The sequence below is a fragment of the Natator depressus genome, chromosome 12 (genome assembly GCF_965152275.1).
Source record: "Natator depressus isolate rNatDep1 chromosome 12, rNatDep2.hap1, whole genome shotgun sequence".
In the NCBI taxonomy this organism is placed as follows: Eukaryota; Metazoa; Chordata; order Testudines; family Cheloniidae; genus Natator; species Natator depressus.
The window spans coordinates 36713230-36734408 of record NC_134245.1 but is presented as its reverse complement, the minus strand read 5'-3'; the positions used below and the strand labels follow the sequence as shown (position 1 = coordinate 36734408).

At 46.2% G+C, this 21179-nt stretch overlaps 1 protein-coding gene across 1 annotated transcript in view; it reads left to right on the top strand.

Moving 5' to 3' along the window:
* The window catches only part of LOC141996816 (dual specificity protein phosphatase 22-A-like), a 37491-nt gene extending 22613 nt beyond the window's left edge, over window positions 1-14878 (top strand). The window contains exons 6-8 of the mRNA XM_074969113.1: window positions 2917-2991; window positions 3765-3936; window positions 11790-14878. Coding sequence (XP_074825214.1) covers window positions 2917-2991; window positions 3765-3936; window positions 11790-11996 — 454 coding nt within the window. The 3' untranslated portion in view covers window positions 11997-14878. The remainder of the gene's footprint in view (window positions 1-2916; window positions 2992-3764; window positions 3937-11789) is intronic.
* Window positions 14879-21179: the final 6301 nt, after the last annotated feature.

The following is a 21179-nucleotide window of genomic DNA, read 5'->3' as shown; positions in this document are numbered from 1 at the left end:
CACTACGGGAAGACGTTCAGCTATTATGGTGATGAGCGTGGTAGAAAAACCTTTATAGGATAGTAGTGTCTCTCTGAGCTTTGGGCAACTAAAACATTTGCTGCCATTGGCACTGTCTTTGGATGGTTTCTAGAAGGTGTGTGAACTGTGTTCTTCCAGGAGGTGGGCAGCATCCCTTCTTAGCAGAGAAGCTAGAGATGGAAAAGATTTGTCAGATCCCTGGAGCCAGGATTAGAACCTGGACTCCCACTCCTGTGGTCACACATGAATAACAAGCCCTCCAGTACCAGTGTAGAATGTTCTACAGAGAAAAGCCACCGGCCTGGTTGCTGGGGAATGGCTCCGCTGTGGCTTTGTACAATCAGTCGAATCTTGTCTTAACTTCTGAGAAATCAGGAAGGCTGTGGGAGAACATCCCCACCCTTATCATGAGAAGGCTGAGGAAGTCAGGGTGATCTCTGAGAAAGCATGTGTGGTCGGGAGGGGGGGGTGGGGGGGGAAGGAAGGAAGGAGAGGAGCTTCTGATGGCTTAACCTTATTCCTGCAATAACAATAGCCCTTATCTCGGCTCCAAGGGTCCTGTTCCAGGGAGAGATGCTGGACTCATTTAATAAATCACCAATTCACTTGGATGGTGACAAAGGAAGCATTCTGCTGCCACACACGCAAAGGGTTAATGTCTCCTTGGATGGGACTGGTGTTATGCCAGGATGGCTGGTTGCCAGACCTCGGCTTGCTTTGTTTTTCTTAGATCTTTTGTTAATGGTTCACATATGTCCAGGAGCTCTGCAGATCCAAGAAGGGCTGAGATAGCAGGGCAGAGAGAACAGATCAGATTCTTTTCTCTGGCACACATGTGCATAAGCCAGGAGTAACTCCATTGACATCCGTAGAATTACTCCAGGTATAGCTGAAGCCAGAATCTGGCCCAGTATATTTATGCAGAGGGCAGGAATCATCCAGGATTTCCCCTACATCTTCCCCTGGCCATTGTCCTGTCTCATCCTTATGGCTCCCAAGTAAGCCTGGACCAAACACCTTTCCAGAGTCCATCCAAGTCTCCCAGAGGTGGCTTCCTGCCTTCAGAGTTGCATCCATCGACACCAGGTCTGCATTTATCCCAAAGAATTGGGCAAGGAGAGCATGAGATAGAGAAAGGAACAGCTAATCTGGAACATGAATGGAGAACGCAGTGGTGGGGGGCTGATGGAAACAATGATAAGGGGCAGCCACACACCTGCTATCCTGGGCATGGGCTTTCCCTGCAGTTTCTCCCCTTGGTTACCTCTCCCTTTTGGATTGAAAATGGCCCCTTTGTTTTTTTAATGGCGAAAAAGGTCTTCAGAATTCAGCCATCAGTTCCTTGGCTTAGCGGCAGCATATGGGCCAGCGAATAACAAGGAAACATTTACTGTAAACACTGATTTAGAAGAAGAAGAAACACAGAAGTTTGTACCCTACCATTATTCTTGAAATGTTCTTTGTCTTTGATGGGATTTAGCAGAATGACGTTTATATTGGCACCTAGATACTATGATGCCGGGCATGGGCGGATGTTTGTGATCTGAATCAGTGTTTAACGCCCTGCCTTTAAATCTGGTAACATGTCACTGACTTGCATGGAGTTCTTGTTATCATTTGTATGAGGGTAATACCTATAGACGCCAACAGAGATCTGGGCCCCACTGTGCTGAGCTCTGTAAGGAACAGTCCCCGCCCAAGAGGGCTGACAATCGAATTAGACGAGAAGTAGGAGAAAGGAATCATGATTATCCCCATTGTACAGAAAATCAGAGAAATAATAGAAATGTCAGGCAGGAAGGGACCCTGAGAAGTCATCCAGTCCAGTCCCCTGTGCTGAGGCAGGACCCAGTAAACCTAGACCCTCCCTGACAGGGATTGTCCAACTCGTTCTTAAAAACCTCCAGTGACGGGGATTCCACAACCTCCCTTGGAAGCCTCTTCCAGAGCTGGCCTGATCGTTAGAAAGTTGTCCTAATATCTAACCTAAATCATTTGCTGTAGGTTAATCCCATTACTTTTTGTCCTACCTTTAGTGGACAGGGAGAGCAATTGATCCCCATTCTCTTTATAACAGCCTTAACAGATCTGAAGACTCTCAGGTCCCCCATCGGTCTTCTTTTCTCAAGGCTAAACGTGCCCAGCTTTTAAAATTTCTCCTCATAATAACAATACCTAGCTCTTATCTAGCACCTGTCATCAGCACATCTCAAAGCGCTTCAAAGAAGAGATCTGTATCATTATCTCCATTTTACAGATGGGGAAACTGAGGTACAGAGAGGTGAAGTGACTTGCCCAAGGTCACTCAGGAAGTCTGTGGCAGAGCTGGGGACTGAGCCCCAATTGCCCGAGTTCCAAGCCAGTGCCTCTTCCCCAAGACCATCCTCCCTTAGAGGAGGAGTATGGGCCAGTGTACTGAGTAGGGGACTAGCGGCCAGGGCGTCCTGGGTTCTAGCCCTGAGGTGCAGGGGAGCTAACCAATGAAACTCTCTGAGTCTCAGCTGCCTAATGCTACAAAGGGGTTAATTTGACACTTCTCTCTCACAGGGTTCTGGGGAGTGTCCGGTTAATGGCTGTGCATCGCTTTGGGTACATAACCGGCTATCCAGATGCAGTCTTTTTATTATTGCTGGCAGCAGTGCTCACCTGGCGCCTATGCTAACTCGCCAGGTCAAGCAGGGCCATGCTTAAAAACAATCTGTAAAACCAGAGTCTTCCTGCAGCAGCACGAGACTTGGCAGCTCTCTTTATTACACCTCCCCATAGAAAGGAGCTCAGCGTCTTGTCCAGAGAGCCAGGAGGGCGCAGGTTCTCTGGAAACGGACTGAGCCAGAACCACATGCGCCATAGAATGGGTGACCTCTGCCTAATCTCGCTGTTTGCTTTCTCTCCTAGGATCCAGCATTTTAAGGAGAGCATCGGGTTCATTCACGAATGCCGGCTCCATGGGGGAGGCTGCCTCATTCATTGGTCAGTGCTGATGTCAGTTGCCCCCTTTGCTCATATTCACTGTGTTTTTCATTGTTATCAAAAGCTCTGTTAATACTACGGTAGCACCCAAAGGCCCCAGTGAGACCAGGGCCACCTTGTGAAGGCGCTGCACAGACACACAGCCTGAGACAGGCCCTGCCCTGACTGGGACCAGGGCCCCATTGTGCTGGGCACTATACAGACACACAGTGCGTTATATGCCCTGCCCCAGCTGAGATCAGGGCCCCATTGTGCCAGGTGCTGCACAGATACACAAAGAGAGACAGGCCCTGCCCCAACTGGGACCAGGGTCCCATTGTGCCGAGTGCTGCACGGGCACAGACGAGAGACAGGCCCTGCCTTGAAGAGCTTGCGGTTTAAATAGACAAGACAGATTAGTGGTGGGAGGGGAAATAGATGCCTAGAGATTGGAAGCCTCGTGCCCAAGGTCCCTCAGCAGATCAGCGGTAGAGCTGGGAACAGAATCTATATCTTTTGAGTCCCAGTGCAGTTTCCTATCCACTGGATTAATGATAGCTCTTGATAGGAAAAGCATTCTTGAAAGAGGCCCCCTCTGAAACAGGGGACTGCCTTTCCACACACACTTTGTGTCTTTCACAGGGTGCTGGTGCAGGGCTCACTGATGCACTCCATGCAGGATGTACTTCTAGCCAGGCAGCTGAATTGGGGTTGCTCCTCCTGGGCTCTCCCACCTCCTGAGTGCACTTTGTCACTGTGTGCTCTTCTTGTTTTCAATCCTTCTGCTATGACAGCCTGGCTGGTGTTTCCCGCAGCACCACCATCCTGGTGGCTTACCTTATGACTGTGACCGACCTCAGCTGGGAGCAGTGTCTGGCTGCCACCAAGGTTGTCCGTTCCTATGTCAGTCCTAACTTTGGCTTCCAGCAGCAGCTGCAGGAGTACGAGATGACTCTGCTCAAGGAGGTACATCCTTTCCTCTCCTTGCTCGTGGGCTGGCATTTACGCATGGGACAAAACAATTGTAGGCCATGACTCTCAGATGTTCCCATTTTACTGGTGTGATTGTTGGTGCATGATGTGACTGCACATGCATGGGGTGTGCTGAGAGTAAGTTGCAATGTCATTATGTCTCGGCCTCCAAAATAAATTAAGAACCAAATTTGCAGAGGGTCTCTTGTCTGTGTTAGCAAAATTTGCAGGCACATCTGTTTTGTACGCATACAATAGGTAACTGATCATGCAAATACCAAATGCTTACAGAAGTTGGGGGTTGGGTCTGGTACTTGTTACTTGGGGATTTTGTTTGTTTCATGCATGCATGCAAAAAAAAGTACCTACAGTAACTCCTCACTTAACGTTGTAGTTATGTTCCTGAAAAATGCGACTTTAAGCGAAACAATGTTAAGCAAATCCATTTTCCCCATAAGAATTATAAGTTTTAAACAAACAATTTAATACTGTACACAGCGATGATGATTGTGAAGCTTGGTTGAGGTGGTGGAGTCAGAGGGTGGGATATCTCCCAGGGAATGCCTTACTGCTAAATGATGAACTAGCAATTGGCTGAGCCCTCAAGGGTTAACTCACTGTTGTTAATGTAGCCTCACACTCTACAAGGCAGCCCGAATGGAGGGAGGGGAGACAGCGTGGCAGAGAGAGACAGACGCACACATCCTGTATGTCAGAGAGAGAGAGATGCGCATTTCCCCTTTAAGTACACTGACACCACTCTTAAGTACACTGCCTTGTTAAGTTAATCAGCAAGCTGAGACCGCAGCAGCTGCTGCCAGGAAGACCCTCTGTCCTGAGCCCTGTCGTGTGTCCCCCCTGCTCTATGGAGATGGGGTAAGCGGGGTGCAGGAGCAGGGGAGAAGGGGGACACCCTGACATTAGCCCCGCTCTCCTCCCCCCACCCCAGAAAGCAGGAGGCTCTGGAGAGCAGCTCCAAGGCAGAGGGCAGGAGCAGCACATGGCAGTGGGGGGAGGGACAGGTGAACTGCCGGAAATTGATCGCCTGCTGGACCGGCTCTAGGCACCAGCACAGCGAGCACGTGCTTGGGGCGGCACATTTCCAGGGGCGGCGTTCCGGCCATCTATTTTTTCCCCCCGGCCCCACTCAGTCAACCAATGGGGCCCTGCGTGGGGCGGGGCGGCGGGCTCAGCGCGGGGGTCCCGGCCCGGGGGCGGTCCCTGCCCTGGACCCCGCCGCCGGGGGAGTGGGGTGATGTGGCTCCTCCCCCCTCGCCCGCCCGCCCCTGCCACACGTGTCACAAGCAGCGGAGGAGCTGGAGAGGAGCCTGGGTCGGAGCAGGACCCGCGGCCAGTAAGGGACCCGCCGCCCGGGGCGGCTTGGCGCTGGGCGGGCCCACCTGACCCCCTCCCACCGCTCTGTCAGTTACTGTCCCCTCTGCAGGGGTGGGGCTGGGTCTGAGATCGGGCTGGGGGCCCACGGGCGGGATGTACAGCCCCGAGCACCTCACTCCAAGCACTGCTATAGCATTAGGCATTCTTTTAACATCACCAGTATTAGTGGCTTCTGGTGAGCGCAGTTTCTCAAAACTGAAATTACTAAAAAATTATTTGAGGTCCACCATGTCTCAAAGTGGTTTGTCAGGACTTGCATTCATTTCAGTGGAAAGTACCATTGCAAAAAATTTAGATTTCACTGAATTACTAAAAGACTATGCAAGTATAAAAACCAGAAACATTCAGTTCATATAAATTCTTTTAATTTATGAGAAACTGGGCGCACGGGCAGACACTAACATTTTTCATTACGGTGTGTAGTTGAACCCAAATTGTTTGTAATTGTGATTTTGTTAAAATGAAATGAATACACTAGTAGGAAATTGTTTTATTTCACTAACTACAAATTCTCTGTTTTCATTTTTTTTTAATTTTAAACAGTCAAAACCAAAACCAAACAAAACCATTGCAAAGTGCAAACATGCGTAAAAGCGAAAAGAAAAAGGGAGGGGAACCATTTTTTTGCTTGGGGCGGCAAAAAACCTAGAGCCAGCCCTGATAGCCTGCTGGGCTGCTGCTGCACAGGGAATTTAGGGGAGCGGGGAGCTGATCGGGGGGCTGCCGGTCCACCCTGGTTCCAAGCCCCCACCAGCTCGCTCCAATGGGCTGCTCTTCCTGCAAGCAGTGGACAAAGCAGGCGGCTGCCAAACGGCGTTAGAAGGGAGCATTGCGCAGCTTTAAGCGAGCATGTTCCCTAATTAATCAGCGACGTAACAACGAAACGACGTTAACCGGAATGACTTTAAGTGAGGAGTTCCTGTACAAATTTTGTGGGTGCATTTTATGGGTGTAAATTTGGTACTGTAATTGTCTGATGAGCTCTGTTTGTGAGACCGGCTGGTGAAAAAGAAGACACTGCTGGGTATTCCAGGATGGATGATGAGTGCTGGCTGGGGCCCCAGCAGCAGCAGCCCAGAACTAGAATAGTGGAGAGGGGTCAGGTAATTGCAAGTCAGGGGAGAGATGCTTGGATAGTGTGTGCGTCTAAGCAGGGCTTCATTTGACAGCAAGTCTCCCATGGTCAGCAGCACCTAAAGGACATCAGCAAATGTTAATTAAGAAACCCAACCTCCAGTAAACAAAGCAGAGGACTAGGCATAAGGAAAACACGATCACTGGCTGAGCCCGGCCAGGTCCGATCAAAGAGAAGGGTTCTTTTTGGCTAGCATTAGATTATCCTAGAAGTCAGAACAGGAGATGTCATGAGTGAAGATGATGATGTCTGCATAGTTCTTCTGCTTCTGATCCACTTTGCACTCTTGAGCTGGAATGCAGCTCTTTAGAGACAGAGGCTGAGGATGTGCAGCCAACTCAGTGTGAAGAGGGTTGAGGTTGGCTAACTCTGGCAGTAGCATCTTACCCCCAGAGGAGTCAGGACCGGGCAGGAAAGACCTGGGATCAGGTAACCAATGTTACTCCTCCTTGGACATCTGCTAGTGCCTGCAGGCCAGCAGTGCATGGTGCACCTCTTGAAGTGTTTAATAAATGTCACTTCCACGCATGCTCCCCTCGGTGTCCCCGGAGCCATTCTGTCTGCCTCTCCCTCATGCAGGCAAAATGCCTCCTGCCAGCATCACCAAGATATTTCACGTGACGGTCCTTAGTTTTGTGACAGGTTGTAGCTAGGGCGTACTCTGTTCCATTCTAAGCCCCAGGGTCTCTGGAGGGGACTTTTTTCTCTTATCCAAAGAAGCCAGCATGTGACACAGCTCAGAATGTCAACAGCTTCCCACTGAGTCCCGGGCTATGTGGATCGATGCCCTGTTATTTCCTTTCTGGGCCTGTTGTTTTGATGGGTGAACTTAGGTCTGAGCAAACTCCGGTGGGGGTGGACTGTTGTGTCACATGATAAGCAGCAGTCTGACAGTCACCAGCCTGTAGGAACTTCTCCAGAAAAATGTCAAACAAATTACAAAAGATGCCACACCCTGGAGATTCCCTGGGGCTTCCCCACAGTGAACAGAGCTTGCCCGGACATCAGGCATTCAGCAAGGCTGGATGGAGTCCTAGCAGAGAGGGCCGTCAGGACGCTACTGTGATGCAGGCTCCCCTGAACTAAATCCCCAGTGTTCAAAATTCAGGGGCAGCCCGACCCCAAAAATCATGAGATTAAAAAAAAAATCCATTTTGCATTCCTGTTCTTTGCCTTTGGCTTTTTGAGTCCTTTGGTCACACTCGGATGCCATAGGTGCTGGAAGTAAGGGTGTGGGGGTGCTGCTGTACCCCCTGGCTTGACAGGGTTACAGTTTGGTTCAATGGCTCTCAGCACCCCCACATTACAAATTGTTCCAGCACCCCAGCTCGGGTCACATTTTTCAAGCTTTTCTCTGCAAACGTGAAAGCTAGAAGTATTTAAAAGAAGAATGCTGAGAGTCTCAGTTAATCACATGACTCCAGAAGTTGGGCCTTTAAGAAGACCCCAAAACAATGTCAAGGTTGGAGCCTGTGCTGCTGCATCTTTGCTATTATTGTTACCTGTGCTAGCTAGATAAGAGCTGACATGGGTATGCTTAGCCATGCTGCAATCACACCTTGATTTTGTGGTGTAGACATACCCCTTGTCCAGTGTCCTGCCCACTGCACCACACTACCTCTCATCCTAGGGCCCCCCTTATCTTTTAGACACATGCTGTCTTGCTCTCTGACTGCATTAACAGATGAGTGGCCTGTTCCCAGGCAGGTGCTGATGTTGATCTATGCACCAGCATGCACAGGAAATATTTGTAAATCCATTGATTTCCCTTCCCCACCACAAAGCTTCATGATACAGCAGAGCTGCCACTGGCCCAGGGAACCCCAGACCCGAGAATGCCCCCTTGCAGATGCTCTAGGATGTGCCACCCCTCACACGTTCAGTGGGACGGACCCAGCTGCATCAGGTGATGGAGATAAATGTGGTCCTGAAGCAAGGGCCAGCTGTGAGATGTGAGGGGCAGACTGGCTCATGCTAGAGAAATTGCATTTGAACCACACCTGTATCTGACTTGATAAACAAACACTTGGCAGCAGCTACAACTGTCAATCATGCTGCCTCTTGCTTTCCCCTGTTGGGAAGTTAGAGACAGCTCTGGGGCTGGGTACTCTAGAGCTAGGGAGTGGAAACTTGGGCCTGTCAGGCTGCTGCATGGTGGTGGTACCCTCCTTCCCCGCCCCAGATTATTTACCCAGGAGCAGTGATTGGAAATGTACCTCTGGAGGTGAGCCGCATTGTACAGTGAGAGACTAGGAACATGCTGCTGTAACATGCACAACGGTCACTGCCAAAAACAGCTGGGTACGCCCACCAGTGACCTGCTCTGCAAACTAAGGCCCTGGCCTGCACAGTGCTGAGTACCTCCATCTCCGGTCCTAGCCAATGGGAGCTATGAGTACTCAGCATCTCACAGGATTAGGCCATCAAAGGGTTAACATTGGCTCTGTTTCAGAGCTAAGCTTAAGGCAGAGATGGCCTCTGGCAAGTGAATTTCTTTCTGGGAGCTTCCTCTTGGCAGGAAGCAGCCGCGCTGTCTGTTAAGGCAGGTCTCCTTGCAATGCATTGTCCTAATGCTCTCTCCAGTCCTCCGGTGACCCACTGATCTGCCCTGCTGTTAGTGAACAGTGCAGATTGCCATGTCAGATAAGCCATGTGTAGTGTGAACTCATGGTGACCTGACCTGAACTGGATGTATAACTAGACTCTTTCTAAGATCTAGTTTCACCAGGACCCATGGAAACGTCTCACAGAAAAGCTTGTTCAAGGACATCAGGCCTGATTCTTCTCTCACCATGGGATAAATCAGGAGTAACTGAATGGCAGTGCAAAGAGGAGGATGTGGTCCATATTATTTCAGGGCAGTGTTCTCTTTGCACTGAATAAGCATGCAGGATATCCTGCTTGGCCCCATTTTTGGGAGGCCAGTTCCCATCAGTTGTTTTCTAGCAAGGAAATTAAGCCTTGCCTTCTGGCCTACGGCCAATATAGCGATGTCTCCACCCTTAACAAAATGTTGAATGTCTTCCTGATTCAAGGCAACGAGTGCACATTGAGTGGGTTCCGCAACCTGCAGGCCTGGGAAGTAATTAGACCTGGAATTGCAGAAATCCCCACTGGAAAGCCCCCGGATTTAAGTGGAAGCCACCACCCACTCAAAAGCTTGTGTTATCAGGGATGGCTCAGCTTGGTGACGACCATCGCTGCTCCAGAGAGCAGAAATGTCACCTAGCAAGGGATTCCCCCTGTCACAGCCAGACGAATGCTGCAGAGGAGTCGCTCTCAAATTTTTCCTTATTGTGCCCTTATTTTCCTTATTGAGACCAAGACCCAATCATGGCTATGCCTCTTCCCAGGTGCTCCCAGTCCCGATTCCACATTTTTCGCTGCAGCAACTAGAATGCTTGGCTATACAAAAATGTAGGATGATTATTTGTATCGTGGTAGCGTCTAGAGGCCAGGGCACTGTGCAAAGAGACAGTCCCTGCCCCGAACAAGTTACAGCCTGAGGAGTTTAGGAGAGTATATGGGGAACACAGGAATAGCCATACTGGGTCAGACCAATTCTCCATCTAGTCCATTATCCTGCCTCTGACCGTGAAACAGCACCAGCTGTTTCAGAGGAAGATGCAAGAAACCCCCTAAGTGGACAGTTGACCATAAAGTTTGCTGACCTTGCAGAACCCGAAACTGGCCTCCTCCTTCTACCTGTGCCCTCAGGGATGGACTCCCAGAGCATAGGGCTCTTCCTGACGGCTTCATGTTGCAGCACAATGGGAGGGATGGGGTGTGTGCGTCACAAATATTCATATTAGCAATATTTTGTCTTCAGACAACCCCACAGTCTCAGCCCAAACCTAGCTGACCATAGACATTAGCAGGAACTGGAGACACTGATGAGAAATCAGACTGAACAAATATGGTACAAAACCAAATAGTACGACAGGCAAGAACCTACTTGTGTTGGTGACCTACTGCAGTGATTCTGGTTGTTCCCGGAGTCACCATCAAATAACAATGTGAGGTGTTTGTTTATGGTAATTTGACTGCACTAGGAACCAGGGTAACTTCTTGGCAACAAGAAGTAAATAATCCCATTGCACTGTCATGACATAAAGTGAAAACAGGAATGCGAGTGACTGTGGTTACATTTTCCAATGGTGTCACCATTATGTTTACCAAGCCGGATGTCGCACTTTGCACAGGAACTTGACAGCATTTATCTTGCCACTCTTTGCCTATATAGCACTAGGGGTGGGAAACAGCTTCTGAGACATGCAGTAAACAGGTGTGCTCTTAATAGAACCACTGTTGGTTTAAGAACCTTCTCCTCTGTAGCTCCCACAACTTGTATCAGTCTCCTTGTATCCTTCCCCCCCTTGTTTACTCATAATCTTCTTTCACCTCTCATCTGACAACATCTCTCGTCTTCTTTATGTTTCCCGCTGTGTATGGCCTTGGGAATGAAGGCTTTAATTTATTTCCCATGCTAAACTTTTGCACCATTGCTTTCTGCAATTTATATCACAGCCTAGTATCAGAGGGGTAGCCGTGTTAGACTGTATCCACAAAAACAATGAGGAGTCCGGTGGCACCTTAAAGACTAATAGATTTCTTTGGGCATAAGCTTTTGTGGGTTTTAGCTTATGCCCAGATAAATCTGATAGTCTTTAAGGTGCCACCGGACTCCTCGTTGTTTTTGTTTTTATATCACAGCCTGTCCATTGTCCATTAGTGCTTAAAGTGCTTAGGGATACAGTTTCTATGAAGGATGCTATAGAAGAAAAGAAAAAGGGGCGTGGCTTCCCTCATTAACTTAACTACAAGTTTAGTATCTAATCATTGTGGGCCTGATTTCCACAATTGTGCATGTCCAAAAGTGCATGCGCAATTGCACACCTAACTAGAAAGTGCAATCGCCATTGCTGTGTGCCCAAACTGGATAACTGCAGGTGCAAATTAGTGCAGTTAGTAGTTTGCACACGTACATGCAGCAACAAATTAGGTGCACAATGGTAGGTGCAAAATTCTGCAAATCGGGTCCTTTAAATGCTGTATGATGATGGACGTCCAGCAGCACAGTCTGGAACCCTCCTATAAGCTTTTTTCACAGAATTTCATGCAAAGCAAAGATTCACCATAATTTCAGTTACAGTGTGCACTGGGACAAGTTAGGATTTCATTCTACATCCCAATAATTCTGATTGCCTCTTGTATCTGGATCTTTATCTGCAGGTTCTAGTGTAAGGCGAATGATAAGCAGAGGCATTTTTCACCTTATCAGTGGCCTTCACAACTCATTTTGGTTTTGTTTTGGCAGTACCGAGCCTGGGTTCGACAAGAGTATGGCAAGAACCCATTTAATGACCAAGAAGAGCTACAGCGCTTAATCACTGAGCAGGAAAAGAAACAGAGAGAACAGCAGCTTGGAAGCAGGGAGAATCACTGGATTAACTCCCCAACATCCAATTACCCGCTTCCCTACAATGCCTATGGTACCAGCAGCAACAGATGGATGAACAGATAAAAAAGGACAGCTAATTCCACAGAGCTGCTATCACTGTTGGATGAAAGTCTCTGCATTCATCTTTCAATGAGAATTGCTTTGATGTTTATGGCTAGGGTGGAGAGCAAACTGAATGCCAACTTCCAAAACATGCTATGTCAAGTAATGTTATCTAGTGGTTAGAGCCGAAGATTGCAATCCGGACTCCTGGGTTCTACTTCCAACTTTGCTACTGACTTATAATGTGAATCCAGGCAAATCACTTGATCTCCCCATGCATCAGTGTAACCATCTCTCAGGGGTGTCGAGTGGCTTCACTTATTAACGTTTGTGAGGGTGTTTTGAGACCCCCCGATAAAAGATCCTATGGAAGCGAATTTATTAATGTTACTGAGTTGGGTTGAACCTTTTCCTGTGAAACTTTTAGCACATTGCACACATGGAGGGTGAGTTTTCTGCTTTGCAGATGGATCATGTTATGATCCAAGCTTGTTTTGTTGTAGGGCTGCACTGGAATGATGGGCATGCTCTCAGTTACAGACAAAGAGCCAAATTCACTGCATGGGTAATCAGGCATCAATCCACTGAAGTCAAGAGTTGCAGCTATTTACTCCATCAGTAGGTTTGGCCCGCAACTTGCTTTCAGGGTGTTTAGAAAACAACCAACCACCATGTTTCAGTAAGAGGACGTGTGATAGCTTTTGAAACTCCTTCCTAGGAGCTCTTTCTGCCTGCTGGGACTTCATCTCCTTGGTCTCTTGTTTTCCTATTATTACTGGTGTGATAAATCCCATGATCTCTTCAGTTGTTGGACACTGAGGGCCAATACAGGGCCAGGATCTCTCAAAACAGAGACAGCTGCTGCTCAATACCACTCTCCATTTTACTCCATGCACAGTACAGCAGATATACAGATTTCACTCGCTGTCCTAGTCATCATCAGTTCAGATTGACCTTACGCTACAGGTGTGCCTATCAGAGCCTGATGGGGCATCTACCCATCTCAGAAGAAGGAAGCTTGGACTGCAGAGAGCCAGTTAGGGGTTGGGGGAAGGACGCTGGAGTATTTTCACATCCACAGCGCTCTGAGGTCCATATCCTGCAATGACAGAACAGTTGCAATCACATTGCTGTCACTTTCTTCAGCAAGCAGACCCATGCCTCTCACAAACACGCCATAGAGTCACAGAACCCGGAGATGGAAAAGGCCCATTAGCCCACCTTTTCCACTCCCCCAGCCTTTGTGAACGCGCATTCCCTAACGCTTGGTGAAGCCCTGTTTTAAATGACTCAAGCAAAGGGCTTCCACTGCTTGCTTGGGGCTGGATTGCACAATCCCTTGGCTTCAATAGGACTGCTTGTGTAAGTAAATGCTCACCAGCATGTGTAAGGGTTGCATTACCCATTGCCTGGGGGGTACCTTGCAGTCTGGAAACTTTTCCTCTTGTCCAGATTACGTTTTCTTGTGACCTGTTTCCTCCTATTCCTCCTCACTGGACCACCCCAAAGAAGTCCTTTGTTTCCTGGGTGTCTCCACCCTTCAAATCCATGGCTCAGAACCCCTTGGAAAATTCATGACCTTGGGCTCCTCACCTGTGTCCGATACATGAACTGTGCAAAATCCTTTCTGAGCTGTGCTTTCTTTTGTAACTGTCATAGTGAGGATTTGATCACAGAGGCCAACATGAAACCCAGTCTACAACAAAGGCTCCACACACATTCTCAGCTGGGGCAACTCAGTGTAGTTTCATTAGCTTCTTACCCCGTCTCCCTCACAGTGTTTGTGTTGCTGTTGTTGAATGTTTTGTCATTCAACAACAATTCAACAAGGGAAGCTTGCAGTGCTGCAGGCTGTGCGGCTTTCAGGGTGGAGAAATAGCGTGTGTAGATGGCAGAAGCTGTCAGCCGAACTACTCAATATTCACAGATGCTTTTTTTTTTTACACACAGTTAGGGCCAGGTTCTCATGTACACCAAGACCCCTTTGCACAGCTCTGGCAGTACAAAGGGGCTTTAAAATGAAAAGAAATGTCGTAAAGTGGGGGAGATTTGAGTTGGTTCTCACCACTTTTACATTGCCGAAGTGGTGTGAAGTGGTGGTTAGTGCAAATGAGAACCAGGCCCAATGCTATTAAAAACTTTTAAAAATCCAGGCGAGAACAATGATTGTATTCAGACTTAGAGGACCTGATCCTTCAGTCAATAATTCAGAAAGATACTTAAGGAGGTGACTAACTTTAAGCAACTGAGCAGTCCCACTGACTTAAATCGACTACTCGTGTTTAAAGTTAGGTATGGGGAAAATACTTTGCTGAGTTGCAGAGTATTCCTGAGTAAGGACTGCAGGATCAGGAATGAAGTACCCCTCAGTGTTTATGATCCTACATAAGATTAAGGGGAAAATAGCAGGGACTATTTTATAGAAACCTTGCCCTAAAATGTAACCAGCCCTTGTTTATTAATTGTTCTGTTTCATTGCTAAAAATACAGGCTACTAGTTTTATGTATTGACTTAAAACCCAGACATAATTTCCATCCATCCATCCATCTGTGCAAGAACGTATAGGACCCTCACTATTATAGCATCAGCAATATTTAAAACCTACATGACTGATTTTTGTCTTTCACTAAAAAAATCCTGTAAATAGCCTGCTTGGATTCTCAAAATTTTCTGTTATCTGCTATCCGTTTTTAGACAAAAAGTTGTTCAAAATATTTCTAATAATTCAGTTTATGGTTGGTTCTGGATGCTGGAATGTTTTGAGTGTGACAAAACGGTGGATGACTTGAGAGATCTTTAACTGAACATTAGAATAAAAATGAGATTTATTACACATTCGGAATCCCTGTTCTTGGTCTTTGCTTTGGCCTCATTAATTCCTGGCATAACTTCAATGAAATCAGTGGAGTCTGGGTATGAATTGGGGGCCTGGGCACTATTCCGCTGATGTCATGTCATGCATATTTTTTCAGAGAACCACGATCAACATCAAAATAATTTTATTTAAAAAGAGCCAGATTGTTTTTTTTTTCTGATACAAATTAAGATTCTGGAAAAGAAATTGATGGAGTTTTTCTTCCCCTTAAAGCAGGAAAAAGGCCTCTTATCATCTTGTTTTTCTCCATCCATTACTCTCTAGCATTCAAAATGGGAGCCTGAAAGCCAGCTGAAAACACTAAAAACAAAACCTGCAACATACACTACCTGGGAATGCGCCCTTAACAATTAGCTAGATAAACCATCATAAATGCTCTTAATCAAATGGATTGAGAGGAAGTCAGTCTCTTAGACATTGCATCTAGTAACTTGGGTAACATTTTAGGAAGCAGACAATGGAGCTTGTGTATAGGAAAAGAGAAGAGAGTTGGGGGTTTCTCTGGTATTAATAGGAAGTTATAGTAGATATCTGATAAGCAGAGATTACATGTGCAATAGGTGTCACAAAGTCCCATGGGCAAGCCTGAAACAAACTGCTAAACCATTGCCATGCTAGTCATTTATGTGTGGCTGTATCACTGAGCTCTTTTGACAAAGGAATGGTCAGAAGTTCCAAACTATTACGAGTTGCAGATTGTGCGATTCAAAATTCATGTCTCCCTAGACTTACCACCAGGTCTCAGATTTGGCTTAAGGTCTCGATGTCACAGGGTATAAATGATATCCAAGGGGGTATCATATCATGAAACAACTGTCTCACATTTTAAAAAAAAACAAAACACTGTCACATACAAGAGTCAAGGGCAGTACTTCTAACTCTCAACCTTTCCAGACTACTCTACCCCTTTCAGGAGTCTGATTTGTCTTGCGAACCCCCAAGTTTCACCTCACTTAAAAACTACTTGCTTACAAAATCAGACATAAAAAAACAAAAGTGTCACAGTGCACTATTGCTGAAAAATAGCTTACTTTGTCATTTTTACCATGTTGTTATAAAATGAATCAATTGGAATATAAATATTGTACTTACATTTCAGTGTATAGTATATAGAGCCATATAAACAAGTCATTGTCTGTATGAAATTTTCATTTGTACTGACTTCGCTAGCGCTTTTTATGTAGCCTGTTGTAAAACTAGGCAAATATCTCGATGAGTTGATGTACCCCCTGGAAAACCTCTGTGTGCCCCCGGTTGAGAACCACTGTTGTATTCGACCCACTTCTGTTGGTGAAAGAGACGAGCTTTCAAGCTTCACAGAGCTCTTCAGGTCTGGGAAAGAAGTGCTCTGTGGAGCTTGAAAGTTTCTCTCGTGCACCAACAGAAGTGGGTCCAGTAAAAAGAGATGACCTTGCCCACCTTCTCTCGCTGTGATCTGGTTGCAGTCAGTAGGTGTCACTGTAAACGTAAGGAGAATTGGATGCAAGGCTGATGGCCTGGCAATTTTAAGAATGAACACTATGTGCCTGATTTGTCAGAAGCACCGAGCACCCACAATTGTAGCTGAAGTTAATGACAGCTGTGGATGCTTCAGCACTTCTGAAAATCAAATCTACGGTACTGACCCAGTGAGGTGCTGTGCACTCTACTTCAATTGGCCTCGAAGGTGCTCACCATCTTTCGGGGTCCTTATGTTGCTTAAATGTTGTCACACACACACAGTCCTGGCAACAAATGGCTGACTCCCCATCCACTGAGGCATTCCACCATTCAATAATTTTCATAATGCAGAATTCACAATTTTTCAGAATTCACAAGTTGTCCATAGGCAGCTTTCCCAAATCATCACAACTCTCTTTTATTTCTGTACATTTATTAGCTGTATTCCATGTGTCGTGTCTGTTGCATATTTGGAAGTCATACGATGTAAATAAAGGTCCGGCAGTGATATGTTATTCTCATATTGGGAAATAGGTCTCTTAAAATAAATACTTGGCAGTTCCGTTTGCACGGAAACTGGTTTAGCTAGTTTTTGTACAGCCATTGCCAACTGCTGATGGGAATGATTTGGAATATTTCTCAAGTGCATGTGTTTTGGTTTCAGGCATAATAAACGTCCAAATGTTAATGTGTAGATATGGCAATTTAAGCAAGTGTTACTGGAAAGGAACTACATGGACTGAGATTTTGAAAAAACCTCCAAGACATTTTCAGGGAGGTTATTATTCGACAACTAGTAGCTCTGTAACTTCTTTCTAGAATCACCTTTCACTTATTACTGCCTCAATCAGGTCACCACTACGGTATAAAGTGCCTGATTCTGATCTTGCTTATTCTGGGTTTTGTGCTTGTGTAATTCCATTGAGTTTGGTGGAGTTACTCCTGATCTACTGCAGTGTGAGAGCAGAATTTAATTGTGGGTCTGTTTCTCTTTGTCTTCTTTTTTAGATTGTCATTGTAAGGTCTTTGGGGCGAGGACTGTCTTTTAGTCTATGTTTGTGGAGCAGCTAGTACAATGGGTCTGGGACTCCTAGATGCCACTGTCATGCAAATAGTAATAACAAAGTTCTGTTATTATTAAGAAAAATGTACAGTGATCTATGAAAGATCTCTATTGCTTAGGGATGATTTGAATGGCAATCTGTTCATATGGCTCACTAATGCTTTGGGCCCAAATTCAGACTTAATGTGAATCAGTGCAACTCCTTCGGGCCTCTTTCTGATCTCACTTACATAGGTTTGTTATATATGTAACCCCATTGACTTCAGAGGAGTCACTTCTGATTTCCATGGGTGTGCATGAGATCATGACAACAGAAATAGGCCACTGGCTTCAATGGAATTCCTTCGGCATACAGCGGGATTGGATTTTGTCATCATTCCAGAGGTTCACAGTCTGTGTTGGACGTGGGATAGATGGACAGATAGATTTGGCACAACAAAGCTCATTTTACAAGGTAACAAAATGTTGTTGCTTTTTTTGGAAAAAGAAATGTATATTTATACTCGTATGTTTGCAAAGTATATACAGCCCAAGGGCCCAATCCTGAGTGATGTTGTTTGCCTCTTGTCCAAGTTGTTGAACATCTCAGCTTCCCAGGAAGTCAAAGGGACTACTTGTGAGTATGTGTTTGCAGGATCAGGTGCCAAATGAACAAATGATTTCCCACTACATTAATAACAATCCACATAGTTGCATTTGACCCCTAATATTTTTATAGTTATTACCCAAATATCCCAGAGCATACGGATCATGCTTCAAGTGTGGGTATTTAAAAAATACTTTAAAGATTAGGGTTGCGATTTAGGTCATAAATTAAAACAGTGTTTCTGTAACCTAGGTCCTAATTTTTATTATATTGTTTATGTGTATAGCTCCATACACTCCCCTTGTGGATAGCAATGTCATCTCTCAGTGTTAGCCACAGTGAGATGTACACATATTTCTTCTTCTAAAAAGCATGTATATAATCTGTACGCGGTGTGTAGGCCCCCTCTTTTTGTCCTATGATTGCAGAGGTGTTAATGAGCCACTCTACCTTGAATGGAATACTCGTGGCACCTTAGAGACTAACAAATTTATTAGAGCATAAGCTTTCGTGAGCTACAGCTCACTTCATTGGATGCATACTGTGGAAAATACAGTGGGGAGATTTTATATACACAGAGAACAACACCCCTTGTTTCATGTTCTCTGTATATATAAAATCTCCCCACTATATTTTCCACTGTATGCATCCGATGAAGTGAGCTGTAGCTCACGAAAGCTTATGCTCTAATAAATTTGTTAGTCTCTAAGGTGCCACAAGTCCTCCTTTTCTTTCTACCTTGAATGGTCCCTTACAATATGTGCTCACTACCTATGCTAAACAATCTGTTCCACCTCGCATTGTGCTGTGATGCTGGGAGTGCCTTTCCCAGATCTTATGAAGATCTCTGTGTGGCTCGAAAGTTTGTCTCTCTCACCAACAGAAGTTGGTCCAATCAAAGATATTACATCGCCCATCTTATCTCTCTGTATTTAATTTGGCAGCCCTAAAAACAAATGTCTAAAATCATCAGGAAGCAGAAGTCCTCTTGTCTCTGTTATCACAACTAATCTACGTGGGGAATATCTTGGCACATTTCTATTCCAGATAAAACATGGAAAGGCACTATTAAGTTTGATAAAGAATTTTCTGTTCAGATCTACAGGTGGAATGGAGACCAAAGTAAAAAACACTGGCAAAACAGTCACAAAATGACATTTCCCCTGCTTAATTTATTTTTCCAAATCATAAATCATAGGTGTGCATTTCAGGTCATCTTACTCCTGAGAATCCTTTTCAGATATGGGCTGGCCTTATCCTGTGCAGTGCTGAGTACCCTCACCTTCTAGTGACTTTAATCAAAATTGTACTTTATACAATCGGGTCCTTAATCCCTAAATGTTATAGAACAGTGATACTCAGACTGGGAGCTGCAAGTGGCTCATTAATGTGTCTCCTGGGGCTCTTTGTGGCACATGATATTAAAACACTATGTAATTTAATTAAAACCAATCTAAGTTATTAACTAATCAGGATGCTTTTATTACGTTATTAACCAATTAAGTTATCAACTTGCACTAACAATGAATTCACTCTACTGTGGCTTTTTTGGGTAATGTTGATCACTAATTCGGCTCCTGAACCTCTGAAGTCTGAGTATCAGTTTTAGACTCTCCAGCTTATGTAAAAGAAACTGGCTCTAGTGAATCTTGGTTTTACAAGATCAGTGCTTTTTTTCTTTCTACTTTATAACCAGCAAGCAATTCCAATGTTTCCAACGTATCCATTAAGAGTAAGCTACACCTCCAGAGTTAGCTGCATACATTATCCACCCATTGGTGTACAGCTATTTTACACATAGTGCACACGTTTATCTACATGCTGATGATCTCTTTGAATTACATTTTCTTTGTGCCAGCAGTGCAATAACTATAGGAAAGACAATAAAGCTGGTGAAAAGATATCCAAGATAGGTGCCTTATATGTCCACTGATTATAATCAATGCCCTGGAGGTTCTACAGCTTCAGAATTCCCCAAGAAATGCTAGGTTTCAGAGTAGCAGCCGTGTTAGTCTGTATCCGCAAAAAGAAAAGGAGGACTTGTGGCACCTTAGAGACTAACCAATTTATTTGAGCATGAGCTTTCCTGAGCTACAGCAACTTTAGTATTTTAATAGTGCCCATAAATCGGAAATTAAGGAGGTGTTGGGTCATGTGAAGTCCATTTTCCAGTCAATGCAGGATCACTTGCTACAGAATGTCCATCTGTGATTTGTCTTGCTTAAGTTTTAAATGTCACCCAGTGGAGTTTCCGATCCTTTCTCTTGGGATACTGTTGCACTCTAAAAGTGTCCCAGTGCTGCTGCAACTACACAGAACAAATATCTGTGCTATCAGATCATTCCATTGACAGTCTCATTTCTCTTCCTACATGGTAACCTGCCGCCTGGGTGATGGCTCTGGGTATCCCACCTTTCCCATCTCATTGCTTGCACTGGAATCAGCAAATGTGAGGTGCTGAGTGAGTTAACCGTGCAACTGAGCTGTAATTTAGCGGCAGAGAGAGAGCTGCGCTGGAGAGCCACCCTGCTGCCCGGAGCTCTACAGAGAGTCACTCTCCCAAGACACAAGGTGTCTGGGACACGCTCCAGGAAATTCCCAGCCACGCTGCAAAGCGGGGGCAGCCTTCCAGCAAAGCTTGGGTTTCGACGAGAAATCCCCTCTTCGAGCTCTGCCCCCCTCACACTGAGCAGATTTTCAGAAAACGCCCCCAGTCGCTGGCTCCCTGCCTGTCCACCTCATGCAGCCTTTGCAAACGACACCCCCGGGGAACGAAAGCTAGGCTGAGATCCCTGCCAAGCATCCAGGGATCCTGATGGGAAAGGGAGGTTAGGAGCATGCTCGCTGCGGCCCGGCAGCCCTGCGCTACATGTGGCCGAAAAACGGGCCACAGGCGAGCCCCCGGGGGGATGGAACGTTGACCCGGGCGAGCGCCCGGGGGGATGGAACGTTGACCTGGGCGAATCCCCGGGGGGATGGAACGTTGACCCGGGCGAGCCCCCGGGGGGATGGAACGTTGACCCAGGAGAGGAGGCTCCAACATCGAGACCCCCTTTGCGCCCCCAGCGCAGCCTGATTTCTCGGAAAAGAAAGGGCTTAGAAGAAAGCGCTCAATTCTGTCCTATTCCCATTGGCCAGCCGGAGGCTTTCCGCCGCTGTCCATTGGCTGCAAGCCCCGGGGGAGGCGGGATACAGCGGACCCTCCCCCTGCTTTTTAATAAATGCGAGGAAGGGGCGGG